The sequence below is a fragment of the Oryctolagus cuniculus genome, chromosome 3 (genome assembly GCF_964237555.1).
Source record: "Oryctolagus cuniculus chromosome 3, mOryCun1.1, whole genome shotgun sequence".
Taxonomy (NCBI): Eukaryota; Metazoa; Chordata; class Mammalia; order Lagomorpha; family Leporidae; genus Oryctolagus; species Oryctolagus cuniculus.
In genome coordinates, this window is record NC_091434.1 from 16,700,252 (window position 1) to 16,720,210 (window position 19,959).

General features: G+C 39.0%; 1 protein-coding gene across 3 annotated transcripts in view; it reads left to right on the forward strand.

Moving 5' to 3' along the window:
• Nucleotides 1–19,959, forward strand: part of FARSB (phenylalanyl-tRNA synthetase subunit beta) — a 113,317-nt gene that overhangs the window by 9,316 nt on the left and 84,042 nt on the right. For all 3 annotated transcript variants that reach the window (XR_011387089.1, XM_070070150.1, XM_008259231.4), the window contains exons 3-10: nt 2,142–2,296; nt 4,734–4,803; nt 5,394–5,509; nt 10,536–10,686; nt 12,722–12,830; nt 13,721–13,791; nt 15,242–15,303; nt 16,595–16,646. Coding sequence is in view for 2 of the 3 variants with exons in the window: in XM_070070150.1 (XP_069926251.1) it covers nt 2,142–2,296; nt 4,734–4,803; nt 5,394–5,509; nt 10,536–10,686; nt 12,722–12,830; nt 13,721–13,791; nt 15,242–15,303; nt 16,595–16,646 (786 nt within the window). In the remaining variant the exon portion in view is untranslated. The remainder of the gene's footprint in view (nt 1–2,141; nt 2,297–4,733; nt 4,804–5,393; nt 5,510–10,535; nt 10,687–12,721; nt 12,831–13,720; nt 13,792–15,241; nt 15,304–16,594; nt 16,647–19,959) is intronic.

The following is a 19,959-nucleotide window of genomic DNA, read 5'->3' on the forward strand; positions in this document are numbered from 1 at the left end:
TCTCTATCTTTTTGAAATAGTCATTGTTTTATAACAGTACCTTAGGTTTAAAGTTGAAAAACCTTCAGGCCAACAAAAATGTATGCTCCCTTGTTTTGTTTCTCTAGCTTATTTATGATTGTTACAAAAATATAATCTTTATATCAATGAACATCTGTTTCCTTGGAAAATTGGCTGAGATTTCTGTAGTTTGTAAGTTGCTAATTTCACTCAGCTTCAGAAAAGATGGTTGAGATTGTGTGACAGCTAGGAGCATTGGACTGGATGTTAGAAAGTTTGAATTATAGTTCCAGTTCTGACATTTACTAACTGTTACCATGAAGTTACTTAGCCTCTGTGAGCCTTGTACTTTAGTCTCGTTTTGTGAAATAAAAAGTTTCAATTGAATGATCTCTATAGGTCCCTCTTGACTCTGAAATTTATGTGGTCCTTTATCTCTGTAAGTTTTTTGTCAGGGGCTGGTGTTGTGGAGTAGCAGGTTAGGTTGCTGCCTGTGACACTGGCATTCAGTTTGGGTGCTGGTTCAAGTCACAGCTGCTCCACTTTTGATCCAGCCACCTGCTAATGTACCTGGAAAAGCAGCCAAAGATGGGCCCTGCACCCAAGTGGGAGACCTGGATGAAGCTCCTGGCTCCTGGCCACGACCTAGCTCAGCCCTGGCTGTTGCAGCCAGTTGGAGAATGCACCAGCAGATGGAAGATCTCTTTGTTTCTCCTTCTTTCCTGTAACTCTGCCTTTCAAATGAATCAGTAAGTCTTTAGGAAAAAAAATAAAATTTGTCACCACATATAAACCCGTTCTTCACTTACAGTCTTTTTATGAATTGAGGTCCTAGATACGAAAGATTTAAACTGCTATGTTGCTATGTCCTTTGTTTTGCAAAGGCATTAGACCAATTTTAATCTCTATTACTTTAATTTCCGTGGCGATTTTATTATCTACCAGTCCCTGTGAGGTGACTTTCTTCCCTAAAAACAGTGACTTTATTTACCCCTTCAACTGAACATTATTCAAATTCTAATTCTTCCTCTTCCTTTTGCCTCTCCCCATCTCATTCCTTTGCTCTCCTCTTACTGTCCTTCTCTTTCTTTTCATTTTCCTTACTTTTAAAATCTGTTTCCTAAGTTTGTGGTACCTAGAATAGATGTCTACTGGAATCTGGTATGGCCTTCCTTGTGGATTCTGGTTTCTCAAGTATGCTTTGGGCTTTCAGTGCATAGTGACCGAAAGTGAGTTTCTTTGCATACTGTGCAAGATTGTAATTCTTGATGGGAGCAGTGATTTGAGCCACTCATTGTGGTAGTGAGATGGCATTGTGTAAAACAAAAATCATTACATATTTTGGTAGAACTCTAGGATTTATTTTATCAAGTTGTCATTGGTGGAAATAGTGGGAATTCTGATTATTTAGGATTTCCAAATAATTAAATGACATTAACAATTAGAACATAATGTTTAATCATTTTGATTGAAAGTTTCTTTTTCTCAACTTTATTTTTATTGAAAGGCAGAGTGACAGAGACAGAGAAGAGAAAGAGAAAGAAATCTCCCATTTTCTGGTTCAACCCCCAGATTCCCACAAAAGCCAGGCCTGCCAGGCCAAAGTCAGGAGATCCACGTGGGTCTTCCAAGAGGGTGGTGTGGACTCAGCTAGTTGAGTCATCACCTGCTACCTTGCCAGGGTGCATATTAGCAGAAAGCTGGGTCAGAAGTAGAGGCAAGACTTGATCTCGGTTACAACTCGCCTGTTGCAGTTATACTCACCTGTTGAGTTACAGTAGATAATATGTAAATGAATGGGACTGGCAGTATTTCATTAAACTTTATTTATAAAAATAGTTGCTAGTAATGATTTGTCCAGTGAACCATAGTTTGCTGAAACTTAATTTAGAGGAATTTGTGCTGTTCTGGAATGACTGAGAATACTAGGTACCTGGATTCAATAGGTCAGAGTATTTTCCTGTTTACTGTGATTATAACATTTAATGTATCTGGGTTTTTCTTGCTGTTATAATAAAACTATGTTTTTGTAGTAGAAAAAAATACATAATGTAGTTACTGCCTTATGGGACTGATAACTTGTTCTTTTTACAAATAATTTATAATTTTTTAGTTTCATTAAATTTTTTGGCTTCTTTTAGACTTCTGAGAAGGAAATAATAAGTAAAGAACAAGGAAATGTAAAGGCAAAGGGAGCCTCTGATGTTGTTCTTTACAAAATTGACGTCCCTGCCAATAGATATGATCTCTTGTGTCTGGAAGGATTGGTTCGTGGTCTTCAGGTCTTCAAAGAAAGGTAAGGTTCATAAAATACTTTGCTATGTTGTATCTTTTTCTCTCTTCTCTTTGCATCCTGTTATCTACAGCTATGTTTAAGTCTCTAGAAAAAACAAAAAGTTTGTTGTGCTTGTACATGACTTTGGTCTGCCTAATAGAGTGAGATTTTGAAAATTTACCTGAACATTGGAGAACTGTTGCATTTATTTATTTATTTAAGATTTATTTTATTTATTTGAAAATCAGAGTTAGAGATATCTTCCTGGTTCACTTTCCAGATGGCAGCCCAGCCAAAGCCAGGAGCCAGGAGCTACTTCCAGGTCTTGCCTGTGGGTGATAGGGGTCCAAGCACTTGGGACATCCTCCACTGCTTTTCCTAGGTCGTTATCAGGGAGCTAGGTCAGAAGTGGAGCAGCTAGGACTCAAATGGGCACCCATATGGGATGCCGGTGTTGCAGGTGGCAGCTTTACCCACTATGCCATAATGCTGGCCCCTGGAGAACTATTTTAAAACTGGAAGTTAATGATATTATGGCTTTTTAGGAAATTGTTTAGCAAATTTGCGTAGTTTCCCTAAGTAATCTTATTGGAATGGATAGGCCATTGGATTTGTTAAAGTTTGGGAGGAATAGTAGAGGTACCACTACTTTAGGTGCATTTACTTTAAAAATTCTAAGGAAGCTCAGGAGTAGAGCTCCCTAACTAGAAATCTTGGGTGTGTTATGATGGGTATGATCTCTGGTAAATTAGCAGGTCTCTTTGGTTTCAATTTCCTAATTTATAGTGAGTCCAGCTCTTCCTTTAATAAATATAGTCTGTAATGAATATCTGAAGTGAAAAACATGAAAAAAATAGCTATCAAGAATAATTATTTTTGGTTTTGATTATTTGTATACATTATCTGATCAATAGCAAAAGAATACGAGCCTCTGGTTAATGGGCTAGTTTCTGAAATTCTGAAAGCATCACATGAATAGTGGATATTGGTGAAATGATGACAATTAGGCATTTGGTTTTGGTGGTTGGAATTTTGAGCTCAATCCACTTGGTTCCCTGCATGACAATTTTCAAATCCTTGTATTTTAGAGTCAAGGATAATCTTTTAGAGTAGGTTTTCTAAATCTGACTGATTGGAATCTATATGTTTAATAGGCACCTCATGTTAACTAGACAGAATTAGGAAAGTGATGTAAAATTGCTTAGTGTAGTCCATAGACCAGCAGCATCTCTATCTAAAATGCTGAACCTCATTCTTCATCCATTGAATCAGAATCTGAAGTTCAACAGACTCCCTGCTGATTGTAAGCACAGTGAAATTTGAGAAGCACTGCCTCAAAGAAGTTCCCAGTTTCTGTGATAAGAATTACCTGGAAGGACCAGTGCTTTGGTGTAGTGGGTAAAGCCACCGCCTGCAGCGCGACCATCCCTTATGAGTGCTGGGTCAAGTCCTAGCTGCTGCACTTCTGATCCAGCTCTCTGCTAGTGCTTCTGAGAAATCAGTGGAAGATGGCCCAAGTGTTTGGGCCCCTGCACCCACGTGGGAGACCTGGAAGAGGCTCCTGGCTGGGAACTGGCCTAGCTCCAGCTGTTGTAGCCATTTGGGGAGTAAACCAGTGAATCAGTGAATGGAAGATCTCTCTCTGTCTCTCATCTCACCCCCCAACTCTGCCTTTCAAATAAATAATCTAAAAAAAAAGAGAGAAAGAAAGAATTACCTGGAGATGCCTACAAAATATACCAGTTACCAAGGCCTCTGTCCCGAGTCAGTAGTTCCAGATAGGATCAGGGAATGTGTACTTTATTAAAAAATATTTATTTATTTATTTGAAAAAGTTACACATAGGAGAGACAGAGAGAGAGAGAGAGAGAGCGCTCTTCCATCCGCTGGTTCACTCCCCAATTGGCCGCAATGCCCAGAGCTGCGCTGATCCGAAGCCAGGAGCCGGGAGCTTCCTCTGGGTCTTCCCACATGGGGTAGGGGCCCAAGGACTTGGGCCATCTACTACCGCTTTCCCAGGCCATAGCAGAGAGCTGGATTGGAAATGGAGCAGCCAGATCTCGAACCAGTGCCCATATGGGATGCTGGCACTGCAGGAGGCGGTTTAACCCACTATGTCACAGTGCCGGCACCAGAATGCGTATTTTTAATAAGCCCTCATCTTTATAGAAGCTCAGAATTTCATAGTTGTAATAAAACTTAAAGATTGTTTAACAGTTACTTAATGGTTTTGTAACCTCTGTTGGGACTCTAGTGATGTTTGGAAACTCATTATCATGAAGCATCCTATACAGTTTTAGATAACATCATGTTAGAATTTTTTTAATATCCGAAGTTTGATTGGTTGTAACTCATTCCATTGTCCTAATTCTATTCTATTGATTTATAAGCATATTCTTTAATTAGTTTATCAAATATTTTCATTAATTTTGAATAGTTTTATTTAATATTATTTTAGGATAAAAGCTCCAGTATATAAACGGGTAATGCCTAAAGGAGAAATCCAAAAATTGACTTGCACAGAAGAGGTAATGAAGATAAATCTTTTCCTTCTAAAAATTATCGTGTATATGTATCTTTAAGGTGGGGAAAAAAGGTATAAAGCTGACCATTCTTAACAAATGTAATTGTCTTTGATCATTTGCTAAAATGGATACATACTTATTCTCTAGTGCTTAAAAAATGTCAGTCTATTTTTACCAATAAGTGAAAGAGAACAAAGTATCTATTTTCCATAAATAATTCTGGAAAATACCCAAATGTGTATTTTAAATACATCTGAGATGTAATTGTTTAAATTATGGTATATTAATAAACTTTTAAAAGATAAAATTTTGGAGATTATTTTGGTATAAATATGAACTATGAGCAAACTATTTGAAAAATATTTTTTTCTCAGTCACTTACTAAGTTTTCAGAGATCTTTCTGAAATGTAAATTCTATGAGGACAGCCTTTGTCTTTTATTCATCACTTCATTGTTGATTGAATAAATCAGGTTGAATAAATTGAATAAGTCAAATTGAATAAATACAGGTTGGAATGAAAACTTTCAACTGTCAACAGTGCCTTAATATTTACTATCTGTAATGATTTTATGACATGTAATCATGTTTCAGACAGCTAAAGTACGCCCTTTTGCGGTAGCAGCAGTTCTCCGGAATATAAAGTTTACTAAAGATCGATATGATAGTTTCATTGAACTTCAAGAGAAGTTACATCAGAATATTTGCAGGTTTGTGGTTTCATCTTGTTTCCTCCTTACCTCTCCCTCCTGCCCTCCCTCTCTCTCCCCATCCATCTGTCTTCCTTCTTCCTCTTGCCCTTTCTACCTTTCCTTTCTCTCTCCCTCTCTTCCTTTCTTTCTCCTCTGCCAATTTTTTTCAAGGCATTTCTAAACTAATAATATATGAAAGTAATCTTAACTGTGCTTTCTCAGATAGATAGTGCTTATAAATGGTATATGCATGAATAAATAGTAGCTATATTTTGAATACTACATAGGGAAGAATAATCTGGCCTTGGATTATTATTATTATTATTTTGGTTTATATCATCATTGGTGGATTACCCTACTGAGTGTAAACCATGGTAATTTGAAGTGTGATCTATTGTTTTAAAAATGGAAAAAATGTTTTTGACTTGATTCCACTTTTTTGAATGAGTATAATTATAAACGGACAAAACAAATTTAAATGACTGAATTTTACTTACTTTCTCCATCTTCACATCACAGCTCCTTTTAGTGCTGTGATCTTCAAACCCATAAAATTTCTGAACTCCTCAGGGTCAAGGAAGGCAGCAGTGGAAATCCTTGAACTAATACCATTTTTTCAAAAATGCTAATGGTAACTTTATATCAACGGATGATAAGAAACCTCAGGCTTACGCTAACATGTCAGGTTTCGTTGTGTTGGTCCTGAAATAAGTTACCTCAGGTTGATCGAGAGGTATATTGACAGTTACATATGTCTTGAATAAAAATAGAGAAAGGGATTTCTTCCTTAATAATTGTAATCTGGTAAGTTGTGGAAACTAGAAGGTGCTTATGTGCCTGGGATGGGCTAAGGACAGCATAGAGGAAATTTTCTTCTGTGGGGAAAAAGGCTTAAAAATCAAAATTACCCTTTGCAATTAACTCAGTGGTCTTCTTGTCATGAAACATTTGTGCTGCCAAGGTAGAAGCAACATTTTTTTCAGAAACTCAACGTTTATTCCCTAGTTTTTTAATATAAAATGAAACTATGTATTTCTATATATTAGCTTGTTAATATGTTAATATAATCCCATTAAGTCCTAAGATTTTATTTCTGTGCATTTTTCAGTAGCACTATTTATTTCAAAGTTACCATAAGTGGTATATTTATTGCTCAATTTGAGTACTTATAGGTGTCCTGTATTTAGGACAATGGGAAATATGAATTAAACAAAACACTAATAATTTAAACATAATATCTATGATGATATTGTTTCATTCCTGTATCTTTTTTCTTCTTTTTCCCTTGACCATTTATAGCTAAAGGATTATCAATTTTATTGACCTTTCAAAGAACCAACTTTTAGTTTCATTGATTTTTCTCTATTACTTTTTCCTCCATTTTCCTGTTTTTCATTGGTCAAGCAGTGCTCTTTCCAGGCCCAAGTAGTCCTTACCTTTGAGGCAAAACACTTTTTCTGCTCTACCTATTGCCTCACGGATAATGTCATTTTCAGTCTGTGAAGCGTGCAGCACTATTTCTAATACCCTTGGAGGGTAAATCTAGTCTCTGTTTTTCCATCTTTTTTAATTTTTTAATTTTTATTTTTTTAATCTCACCACGTGGAGCTTAACATGGTTTTTTTTTTTTTTTTTTTTAAACTTATTTATTTATTTGACAGAGTTAGACAGTGAGAGAGGGAGACAGAGAGAAAGGTCTTCCTTCCGTTGGTTCACCCCCTAAATGGCCGCTACGGCCGGAACTACGCCGATCCAAAGCCAAGAGCCAGGTGCTACCTCCTGGCCTCTCATGCGGGTGCAGGTGCCCAAGCACTTGGGCCATCCCCCACTGCCTTCCTGGGCCACAGCAGAGAGCTAGACTGGAAAAGGAGCAACCGGGACTAGCCCGGCGCCCATAAAGGATGCTGGCACCGCAGGAGGAGGATTAACCAAGTGAGCCACGGTGCCAACCCCATGTTTTTCCATATTGACTGCAAATGTGCAGTGATTTTTTTTTTTTTTTTTTGACAGACAGAGTTAGACAGTGAGAGAGAGAGAGAGGGAGAGAAAGGTCTTCCTTCCATTGATTCACCACCCAACTGGCCACTACGGCTGGTGCGCTGTGCCAATCTGAAGCCAGGAGCCAGGTGCTTTTCCTGGTCTCCCATGTGGGTGCGGGGCCCAAGCACTTACGCCATCCTCCACTGACTTCTTGGGCCATAGCAGAGAGCTGGACTGGAAGAGGAGCAACCAGGACTAGAACCCGGCGCCCCAACTGGGACTAGAACCCGGGGTACCTGCCCCGCAGGTGGAAGATTAGTTTAGTGAGCCATGGCGCCGGCCGAATTTTTTATTTCAGTTAATTTGATTTTCATTTCTAGAATCAATTTGGTTCCTTTTTTAGTTAGATCTCCATATCTAGGAGCCTTGCATCTGTGGGTCCAGTCAGATGTGGATGAAAATACTTGTAAAACACTTTTATACTTGTGTTAGATATGTCCATGCTTCTTTTTCTTATCTTTATTGCCTAAACAATATGCCGAGTATTTACATAGCATTTCCATTATATTAGATATTATAAGTAATTTAGAGATTATTTTAATTATATGGGAGGATGTGCTTAGGTTTCTTGAACACCCACAATTCGAGTATCTGCTGGGAAATCCTGCAACCAATTTCTTCTGGATCCTGAGGGCTGACTGTAGTTTCTCTTTGTCTACTGATAATTTTTTGTTATCGAGTCATTGTATGTGTATTTTTGTATTATTCTTGAACATTTTTTATAGTAATAGATTTAAAGTATGTGTTGCAGTGTCACAATCTGGGGCATCCTATTGTTTGTTTTCATGGACAGGTTTTGTCTGGAGTTGGATTTCCATGTTTCATCTCACATCTGCTGCTGTTTGATTGCACATAGAATATTGCAGGAGAGAAGTGGCTCTTGCTTTTGCTTTGTTTTTCTGAAGAGTAGCTTTTGGTCATGCAGGCAAAGACTCTTGAATACTTAGCTAGACTTGGACTCTAAACACTTGGCCGGACAAGACCTCTGCAGTTGGCAGCAGCTCCCATTTGTGCCCTGTGCTTCTCACTTTGCACTGCTGCTTTTTTACAGCAGGACTTCAAAATTTTTGCCAGTATAATGGATAAAATCTTGATATTTGACTATTTAGTTTAGTTTTTCTATATTTTTCTGTATTTTGAATGTTACTCCTTTTCTGTACATATGGTGAAAATATTTTCTGTCGATATATCTTTTTTTTTGTCTGACATTTGGAGTCTTCTGGATATATAAGGTTTTCAATTTGAATATAGTTAACTTTATCAGTCTTCCTTTGTGATTTTTATGTTTTGTGGCTTAAGAAGTAGTGTACTAATGTGCAGTTATATTCATCTATAGTTTTCTGAATAATTTTATGATGTCTTCTTATGTGTATATATGTATGCATGCATGTATGCTTTTCCCAAATGTGTAGCTCTTCAATTCATCTGGAGTTTATTTCTTTGTGATTTATTTAAAATTGAAAGTTTAGTGGTATTTTGAGGTAGTGTTTTAGGATTGAGGGACCAGTATTAATATCTAGGAAAACACATGGTTTTTTACCTGTAGATTTGAAAATTGTTAATTTTTCTTAACTTATTAAACTGTTTATTGCACAGTTTGTGGTAGTCTTGCATCTTATCTTCCATAAGCACGTGACTCTTTGAGTAAGGTACTTCCTTTTTGCCTTTCAGTAATTCTGTTCAGTTTGACCATATTTCTTAAATTTCTAGTTAAGTTTTGGAAGTTGACCAAAATTTAACATTGCACATTTTATCTGCTTCATGTATGTGTGTGATTATGTATAAGTAGTCATATAAATGTGGACATACATTTTGAAACCTATTTTAAGGAATCTTATAAACACAAATTTTGGTTAGATTTTTCTTTGAATTGACTAGTAGAAAGCTGAAAACCAAATCTGTGACACTCAAAAACTTAGATCTTTAAATTCTAATTTAATATTAAAATATCCTGGCTCTTTTTTATATCTGTACTTCTGTTTCTTTCCTTCTGCTTTATAGCTTGCTATTAATTCCTAAAATTACCTAAAATCTCATGTGGATTTACTGTGGGACAACTGAAATTAATAGCCTTTGAACTTTCCTTACATACTAAGCTTTAAATGTAATTCACAGCTCTTAAAATTCAAATTCAGTTTTTCGATGTAATATAGCTATGTAATAGAAAGATTAGGAAAATAGACAAAAGTCAAATAACATAGAAATTTGATAGTTTGTTCTAATAAACCAAGACAAAATAGATTAAAAGGAGGTAAAGATCCTGTGTCTGCTCTGTCTCTACCTTTCTATATCTTTGTCTTTCAAGTAAATAAATAAATCTTTAAAAAAAATGGAGGTCGGGCTGGCGCCGCCGCTCACTAGGCTAATCCTCCGCCTTGCGGCACCGGCACACCGGGTTCTAGTCCCGGTCGGGGTGCCGGATTCTGTCCTGGTTGCCCCTCTTCCAGGCCAGCTCTCTGCTGTGGCCAGGGAGTGCAGTGGAGGATGGCCCAAATCCTTGGGCCCTGCACCCGCATGGGAGACCAGGAGAAGCACCTGGCTCCTGCCATCGGATCATCGCGGTGCGTCGGCCGCAGCGTGCTGGCCGCAGCGGCCATTGGAGGGTGAACCAAAGACAAAAGGAAGACCTTTCTCTCTGTCTCTCTCTCTCTCACTCTGCCTGTCAAAAAAAAAAAAAAGAAGAGGTAAAGGGAGTGCTGATTTTGAAGATGTCCTAGTAACATAGTACTTGGGAAAGCATAGTGGCAAGGATTTGATTTAGTTGCTGAAATAATATGTTGTAAGTAGATTTATAATTTCTCATTACTTTTTGTTATTGTGAAAAGCTTTTCGTCATATTCTACTGAAGTTGCTATGTAGTAACCCCAGGCTGTTTTGGAGAAGTATCTAAAATAATTTTAGACTTAGAGTTTGTGTTGTCTTTAGAATTTCTACTTTGGAATATTCAAATCTTTATGTCTCCTCTTCCATCCCCTTTCTTTTCTCTCCCTCTCTCAACATTTAGGAAAAGAGCATTGGTTGCTATTGGTGCCCATGATTTGGACACTTTATCAGGCCCGTTTATTTACACTGCGAAGCGTCCTTCACATATCAAATTCAAGCCTCTCAATAAGACTAAAGAGTATACAGCTTGTGAACTGATGAACATATACAAGGTAAATATTCTTTATCCAGTATTTTTGCTTGGTTCATGAAACTTCTTCAAAGACAAGCCTTGGAGTTAAGGAAATGTAATGTGTGCTTTTTAAAAAATAATTCAAAGTTCAACATATTTGTCGCTCCCCCTCTTCGTGGAGGAGCAACACAGGACCCTGCGCTGTTCTTTCGTCTGCTCGGCCCTCCCCGGGTTTGCTGCTGGTTCTTCCCGGGTTGGCTACTATCCCTTCCACCTCCGTGGAAGGGCAGTTCCCCCTGGCCGCATTCCCCACTTCCGCAGGGGAGCGGCACACTGCCGGCCGGGTCTCTCGGGGGCTGCACGGGTGTTCCTTCAGCTAGATGTTCCCCATAGATGTTCCTGGTGCATGCCGTCTCTCTCCTCCTTTATAGTCCTCCTCCGCCAATCCCAACTCGGCTGCCCACACGCCGAGTACGCTGCTCTCCTCCAATCAGGAGCAAGTCCTACAGTTAATTGGTTGAACTGGAGGCAGCTGTGCGGAAGCTGTTTACTTCTCTCCCAGCGCCATATTGTGGGAGAGCAGATGCATAGAATAAGTCTTAATTCCAGTAACAGTCTAGTCCGGTTTGCTCCCCACAATATTGACATCTGATTTAGAGTAGAGGTTGAACCTAGCTTTGTTTTGTTTATCGTTACTTTTTTAGCTTGGGGTGGTTTAAATGATGTGTTATGGTTCAGAACCACTGAAATAGATCATACCACAATGTAATCTGAAATAGATCAGGGGGCCGGTGCCATGGTGCAGTAGGTTAATCCTCCGCCTGCGGTACCAGTATCCCATATGAGCGCCGGTTGTAGTCTGGGCTGCTCCTCTTCTAATCCAGCTCTTTGCTATGTCCTGGGAAAGCAGTAGAGGATGGCCCAAGTTCTTGGGCGCCTGTACCTGCATGGGAGACCAGGAAGAAGCTCCTGGCTCCTGGCTTTGGATTGGCGCAGCTCCAGCTGTTGAGGCCATTTGGGGAGTGAACCAATGGACAGAAGACATTTCTCTCTGTCTCTCCCTCTCTCTGTCTGTAACTCTACCTTTCAAATAAATAAATAAAATCTTTGAAAAAAATATCCTACCACATAGTCATATTTAGGTATAATTAATTGAAACTCATTAAAGTATAAGAAACAGTAAGTTTTTTTTTAATTTTTTTATTATTATTATTTTTTATTTTTTTGACAGGCAGAGTGGACAGTGAGAGAGAGAGACAGAGAGAAAGGTCTTCCTTTGCCGTTGGTTCACTCTCCAATGGCCGCCGCGGCCAGCGCGCTGCGGCCGGCGCACCGCGCTGATCCGATGGCAGGAGCCAGGTGCTTCTCCTGGTCTCCCATGCAGGTGCAGGGCCCAAGGACTTGGGCTATCCTCCACTGCTCTCCCTGGCCACAGCAGAGAGCTGGCCTGGAAGAGGGGCAACCGGGACAGAATCCGGCATCCCGACCGGGACTAGAACCCGGTGTGCCGGCACCGCAAGGCAGAGGATTAGCCTAGTGAGCCGCGGCGCCGGCCAGAAACAGTAAGATTTAACTAGCTGTGGCTTGTGTGTATGTGAAATACTATTACACAGTGTCTACTTCTTTTTAGAGTCCTACAGGGACAGTGAATTCAGTAGTCACTTTAAATTGCATGTATATAACAAATAGAAACTATAGAAATCATTTGGAAAAAACATCTGTATCCTTTGCCTGAATTTCAGGTGATTTGTCTTGTTTATCTATACACAGTTTTGTGATGGTTTGTGTTTTACTTCAGATTTTTGGGCATACTAGCGCAAATCTATTTTCACTCTTGAATAATGACTCTCTGTGTTCTCATCTTTCCCTAGTAGAATATGAGGCTCTATAAGAATGTTGAAATATTAATATATACTAGACAATCTTACAAATTTAGAGCTTTCTGCAATTTGGGACTGTTTAAATTTTCCTTACTCTATCCCCCCTTTTTTTCTTCCTTTTTTATATTAGATTGGTATGTAAGGTAATTGTAGTTGGCAAATAAAAAGCTAGGTTTTTCTAACAATTTTTTTCAGACTGACAACCACCTTAAACATTATTTACACATCATTGAAAATAAACCTCTGTACCCAGTTATCTATGATAGCAATGGTGTGGTCCTTTCAATGCCTCCAATCATCAATGGTGAGTTATTTCATAAGCACCGTGGAATTTTGCTGTTTCTTCTTATTCTTCAGCATTTCTATAGAATTTCAATTGTCTTGGCCCCGTCAAATCAGTTAGCTCTTAATCTGAGAATTTCAGACATTTTGTAGATTCTTTTTTTTTAGTAGTTTACTTACTCACTTTTTCAACAACCATTTTACTGGTAGCTTTTGTGTAATTTATAAAAGTGTAATTGTTTATAACTTATATAAATATTTTCTGATTGCAGTCTGTAGGTTCTATTATGTTACTCCAAGAGGTATTGATGCTTTAGTTTTAGCAAGTAATTCAGTTGGCTAAACTCAAAATCAAAATCTGTCTTACCTGTTGTTTTATAAACTTTTAGTCTAAATTTTGCCCTGTTAGTTTCTTTCTAAAGGCTATTTTTGTGAGGCAATTTAAATGTGTTTACAAAATGTAATGACATTTAAGCCATAGATGTTTGCCTCCTTGGAGGTGAGAGGGACGTTTGGTTTGATTTATGATGAGAAGGATTGTGCTCTCCTTCTCAAGATCTCTTGGGCTCTGGTTATAACCAGACGCGGACCCAGACGTGGATCTTAGCCTTGCTGCTTAATAGTGCGTGTTCATGGTCAAGTAGCTTCATCTCTTTGAATCTTAGTTGTCTCCCCTGTGGTCACATCATAGGGTTGCTGTGAGGCTAAAATGAGACAACTTACGCTAGGTGTTTGGCATAGCACCTGACATGTTGTATATACTCAGTGACTGCTAGTTATTACTGTATTCTCCAAGTTGCAATGATGGCTTAAAATAAAATGTTGCTTCTAAAGTGTAAGTTGATATTGTGTTTTAAATTTAAAATGTAGTTTCTGTGTTATTGAGCCCTGTATATTTTGTGTTCATTGTAGGGGAACATTCCAAAATAACAGTAAATACTAAAAATGTATTTATCGAATGCACAGGAACTGACTTTACTAAGGTAATTTAAACTGTTTTTTATTATTATACTACTGCACAGGATTGGGTTTTACTTTTGAGCCAAGACTGTGTGATTAATATTTAAAGTATGTTCATTTTGTCAGTGGGAGCATATTCTAGAAATTTAGAAAACTAAAAAGAACAGATATTCTGTACTTTGGTTATGCTGCTTTAATTAATTCGACAAATGTTTAATGAACACCTAATGCCTTTCCAGTGCCAGGAATTAATAATGAGTTCCATGTTTCTTGACTTCAAAGAATTCCTAGTCTAGTGGGAGAATTAGCCATTGACATAACTATAAAATGGAAAATGGAGTAAGTACTGAAATGAGATCTGTAAAAATTGTTCACTATAGTTGTCTCATTTTAAATGCTAAATAAGTTGATACCTTTGTGTCTTAGTAAAAAAATTAAAATATGAATTGACTATAAAGAAGTTTTATTTAGCAAATTGATGAAGGATTTATGCACACAATATCTAGAACATGTAAAATACTAGCTGTTCATTCTTGGTCACTATATATTTGGGTTGGGTTCCTATGAAAGCTTTTTCTATGGCATATAAATTCTTTGTACATGGGTAAGTAAAGCATAGAGTGAGATGGCATTAAGCAAATTAAGACAGGTAAACTCAAACGTCAGGAGAAGGCAGATGAATAGCATTTGTGTACATCTTGCAATATTAGGAGACCATTGTAGAGTTTTTCACTGATAACTTGTGTTGTCACTTTTACCTTCAGAAATAGGGTAATACAACTTTTAAAAAATATTTAATGTATTTAACAGACTTCCCCATGTTTCATGAAGCTTGTATGTGAGTGAAATATATAAGAACAAAATACATGTCTTAATAAGGTTGCTGTATTTTTTCCTATGAATGTGTTTTTCAATTTAAAAAAAATTTAGCAAACCTGCATGACTCTTAAGTATGTATGAGGTACTACTACTCTACATTTTTATATATGTTAATGTATTTAATCCTCGTAATCATAAAATGAGAGGCATTTTTATTATCTCCACTTAACAGATAAGAAAACTGAGGTACAAAGAGGATAAGTAGCTTATCCAGAGTTCCGCCATTACTAAGTAGTTGAGCCAGGATTCAAGTAGTCCAGCTTCAGAGTCTCATGAGATTGATAAGATTTGCTACAGTAATTAGCCATTTGTCTCTCTTTAAAGCTGGTAGACCTAAGGTTGGGAGTGAGGAAACTAAATGATTTGTCTCAGTCATGGATTGTAACTCTCAGAGAACTGCATAAATATGGAACACCTGAAGATAAGGACAGACCTACTCAGGTTTTCATTCCACTTCCCTTTGTAAAATGTAAATGTCGAAATCCACTTTTAAACGTTTGAGGACTAAATTATATAAGTATTAATGCATTTCCATTTGAGTGGAGAGAGTATATTTATAGATTACCATAATACTTGTTTTTTTTTCCTTTGCAGGCGAAAATAGTTCTTGATACTATTGTCACCATGTTCAGTGAATATTGTGAGAATCAGTTTACGTAAGTTTATTCAGCACTTCATTGATGGCCTGCTGTTCTGAAGGCATTAAGGCCTTGTGCTAACTATAAAGATAGCAACATGGTTCCTGTAATTAGAACATGCATAATATCTATTTAGGGAGATAAACATATATAATAAGCATGTGCACAAACAATATATATGAACTTCAAAATGTTTTGGTAATGTTCTGGCCATCTGTCAGGGCAAATTACTACTAGCCAAGGCAATCTGAGGAGGCCTCAAGGAGGCAATGAAGTTTAAGCTGTATTTAAGGATCATTGGATCTGAGAATGTAAAGGTGGAGGAACAACTGAACAAAGGTAGAGAAGCACGTACTCATGTAAGAGCAAAGCATGAATCCAATATATATCAGTAATATTTTTTCCAAAGCATATTTTTAATTAAAACTCTTTTTTGAAGATTTATTTATTTTTTGAAAGTCAGAGTTACGGGGCGGAGGGCAGGGAGAGCGAGAGGGAGAGAGGTCTTCCATCCACTGGTTCATTCACCAATTGGCCTCAGTGGCTGGAGCTGAGCCAATACAAAGCCAGGAGCCAGGAGCTTCTTCCAGATCTCCCACATGGGTACAGGGGCCCAAGGACTTGGACCCTCTTCTACTGCTTTCCCAGGCCATAGTAGAGAGCTGGAAAAAGTGGAACAGCTGGGTCTCATACCAGCGCACATATGGGATGCCGGCACTGCATGTGGTGGCCTTACCCACTATGCCACAGCCCCAGCCCCTTAATTAAAACTTTTATTTAACAAATCTTTATGACCTCTTACTGTGTATTACCATCATAGTGGTTTATCCTAGGGTATTAATGCTAATTCAGAGTAAGTGTGTTACCTGTAAAAAGTATGACTGAAATTAGATGGGCAGTATCATTTGGTTTTTTTTTTTTTTTTTTTTTAGTGAATTGATTTGCATTTTCAGTGATTGTATCAGTTAACTTTTGTTGCGTAGCACACTACCTTGGTAAAGCTCAGAATGTATATGTCAATATTGGCAAGGAGTCCATGTAGAAAATATGCTTTGCTGTACTGGGAAGTAAATGTTTTGAGTGAACACTGCCCGAAGGGATATGGGAGCCATAGAAGATGGACTGGTAGAGTAATATTGTATACAGGAAGATCAATCCAAGCAACAAGGTTGAGAAGTGATAGATTGACTTCACTGAGGCATTAGTTGTTGATAAATGAAAGATTTGTTAACCATACACACATTTCTAGAATTTATGGCCCATATTTTTTCCCCTAAAGTATTTTATTTCTGTTTTTTTTTACCCCTAGGGTTGAAGCAACTGAGGTTGTTTTTCCTAATCGAAAATCACACACCTTTCCAGTAAGTATTTCAAAGTGATTTGATGATGATGATGATGATGGTAATACTAATGATAATGACTCTTGAGTGCTTGTGTTCTCTCTGGCTGTCTGGTCTTCTACCCTTATGCTATGGGCTGTACTCTTATTGCTCTCACTCTGATGCCAGGCAGTAGACTCTCATTCTTTACATGAAGTCAGTTCTCAGAATAACTCTGTGAGAGTAGGTGCCATTGTTATGCCTTTTCTAGATGGAGATCCTGAAACCTTGAGATGTTAAATAGCTTATCTGTTACTGTCAAGTGATGGGGCTAGGATCAATGTTCAGGCAATCTGATTTCAGCTGCCAAAACAGTATTATACAGCAACATTATAAGACCATATTTCCTGTGATTTATTTACTAGTTTTCTGGGTAGTCTGTAGTTTCACCCCTTTGAATATAATTTAGCCCTTCAAATCTAATTAGTCTGTTTATTACTTCTGCTGTAGGCCATCACTATAATGAATAAATTAAAAAATACTAATAAGACTAATTTAGTAGTAAGTGCAGTTATTGTCAAGACATTAGTTCTTTATTAAAAAAAATATAAACCAGTATTATTTGTCTTTTGTTTTTTAATTTATTTGAAAGGGCAGGGTTAGAGAGAGAGAGAGAGAAGCCTTCCATTCACTGTTTCACTCCCCAGATGGCTGCAACAGCCAGGGCTGGGCCAGGACAAAGCCAGAAGCTAGGAGCTTCATCCAGGTCTTCCATATGGGTGCAGGGGTCCATACACTTGGACCATCTTCCACTGCCTTCCCAGGTGCATTAGCAGGGAGCTGGATCAGAAGTGGAGCAGCCAGGACTCAAACTGGCACCCAAATGGGATGCTAGCACTGCAGGTAGAAGTTTAACCTTCTGCCTCACAGTGCCAGCCCCAAAACCAGTATTATTTTTAATTGACTGGACTTTTCCCCCAGTATCACTTGATATAAATATGGCCTTTTTTTTTTTTTAAGGTTTTAAGCTTTTTATTCAGTGAAAGAAATGTATAGGAGAGTGAGGGCCCTATCTAAAAGAGAGAGGGAAATCTGTATTCATACCGAATATCAGGAGCCAGCCACGTGGAGGAGCATGCAGGCCAGGAAGCATGGGGTGGGTGGCTTGAGGGCCATGTGCCCTGGAGGCACAGGGCAGCGTGGGCCCACACTGGCAAAAGGCCAAAAAGAAGGACTGGATACACCTTGTCCAGGCTTTTAATCCACTTCCAAAGGGGAGTGTTTAATTAACCTGATTGGCCAGTGGGCACAAAGGTGTGGCCAGGTAGTAGCATGAGGTCACACAAGGGCATGGTGAAGGTGTGGTCTTCCAGCTCACAAACCTGATCAATTTTATCCTGCATCCCTGCCTACATCATTCCCCCTTCAGAGACTCCATTCTCTTAATCCTAAGGAATGTTGAAGGACATAGAATCATCCATTTTTTGTAGCTGCTTCCTGCTTATGAGGGGTGTAGTGGAGGCCCTGCCTGTCTGGGGTCTGGAAGTCTCTGTCTATCTTATCTAACAGATTTGCTTTGTGAGCTGGAGCAGTCTCCGTCACCACCAATGTCTGTGTCCCCTGTATGGTCAGTTACTCCCTGCAGTCGAGTTCTGAAACATGTAAGTTTGTTAATTAGCAAAGGCAAAATGGGAACAAAACCAACTGTGGGCCGGCGCCGCGGCTCACTAGGCTAATCCTCCGCCTAGCGGCGCCGGCACACTGGGTTCTAGTCCCGGTCGGGGCGCCGGATTCTGTCCCGGTTGCCCCTCTTCCAGGCCAGCCCTCTGCTATGGCCAGGGAGTGCAGTGGAGGATGGCCCAGGTGCTTGGGCCCTGCACCCCATGGGAGACCAGGAAAAGCACCTGGCTCCTGGCTCCTGCCATCGGATCAGCGCGGTGCGCCGGCCGCAGCGCGGCGGCCATTGGAGGGTGAACCAACGGCAAAAGGAAGACCTTTCTCTCTGTCTCTCTCTCTCACTGTCCACTCTGCCTGTCAAAATAAAATAAAAAAAAAAAAAAAAAAAACCAACTGTGAATAGCATGCCCCATAAGATGAAAAGAATGTATCTTACAGACTCCCAGATAGTTGGGGTGATAGGCTACCCTTATGTACATTATAAACCCATTTAGCTTGAGTGGAGAGAACTAAAATAGAAGAATCCATTAGGAATATTATTATCAATAACAATACCCAGAAAGAATCAAGAGAGGCATGTACAGCATGTTTGCCTTAAGGTGAAGAAGTCTTGACGTGACAAAGGCAAAAGCTTTACTTATCCTTTTAGCCTTGAAGAGGTACTTAAGGTCTTTGATTGGTTTACAGAAATAATCAGGCTTGTCTTTTGAGTTCACCTGTGAAGGCATAAGAGGTAGCAGTTTAATGCTAATTGTACTGAGTTAGTCATGCTCAGTAGCACCTGGGAAGGTCCCTTTCATTTAAGCTGAAGCTGATCTGAAGACGATCTGTCTATGAATGGCTTGCTCAGGAATTCCTAATGTTGGAGTTTTTGTCAAAAACTCCTTAATTCCTTGGAACATCTTCTGTAGCTCCCCTGTCCAGCACAATGTGTCAGGGGCTTTTTAAGCAAATACAAGGCTTAGAATCCAAATCCTGGAATCCATACTCCACGGAATCCTGTCATCAGCAATTTCCAATGTCGGACCTTTAGTTAGAAGCTCCTTAGTTCTCTGGAACAACTTTTGTAGCTACCCTTTACAGCACATTGTCTGCATCAGGGTGTTTTTAAAGCTATATACAGGGGCTGGCACTATGGCACAGCAGGTTAAAGCCCTGGCCGGAAGTGCGGCATCCCATTTGGGTGTGTGTTCCTTTCCTGGCTGCTCCACTTCTGATCTAGCTCTCTGCTATGGCTTGGGATAGCAGTAGAAGATGGCCCAAGTCCTTGGGCCACGCACCCATGTGGGAGACCGGGAAGAAGCTCCTGGCTCCCAGCTTCGGATTGGCGCGGCTCCATCTGTTGCGGACATCTGGGGATTGAGCCACAGATAGAAGACTTCTCTTTGTCTCTATCTCTTTCTGTAACTCTTTCAAATAAATAAATTTTTTTAAAAAGATAAACTAGAATGTTTTTAAAAAAAGCTATATTCAAAAGCTTGGGATCCAAATCTTGGAATCCATATTCCACAGAATCTTGCCGTTCCCAGAAATATCCTTGGCTGCCTTTTAAATGTTGGACCTTATTTAAGACATATGAGACATGCATCCAAGAGTTCATGTTTGAGGCATTTAACTTTAAACAAACATCTAAGATTACAGGCAATGGAGTTTGACACTTAGACATAACTAGAACTTA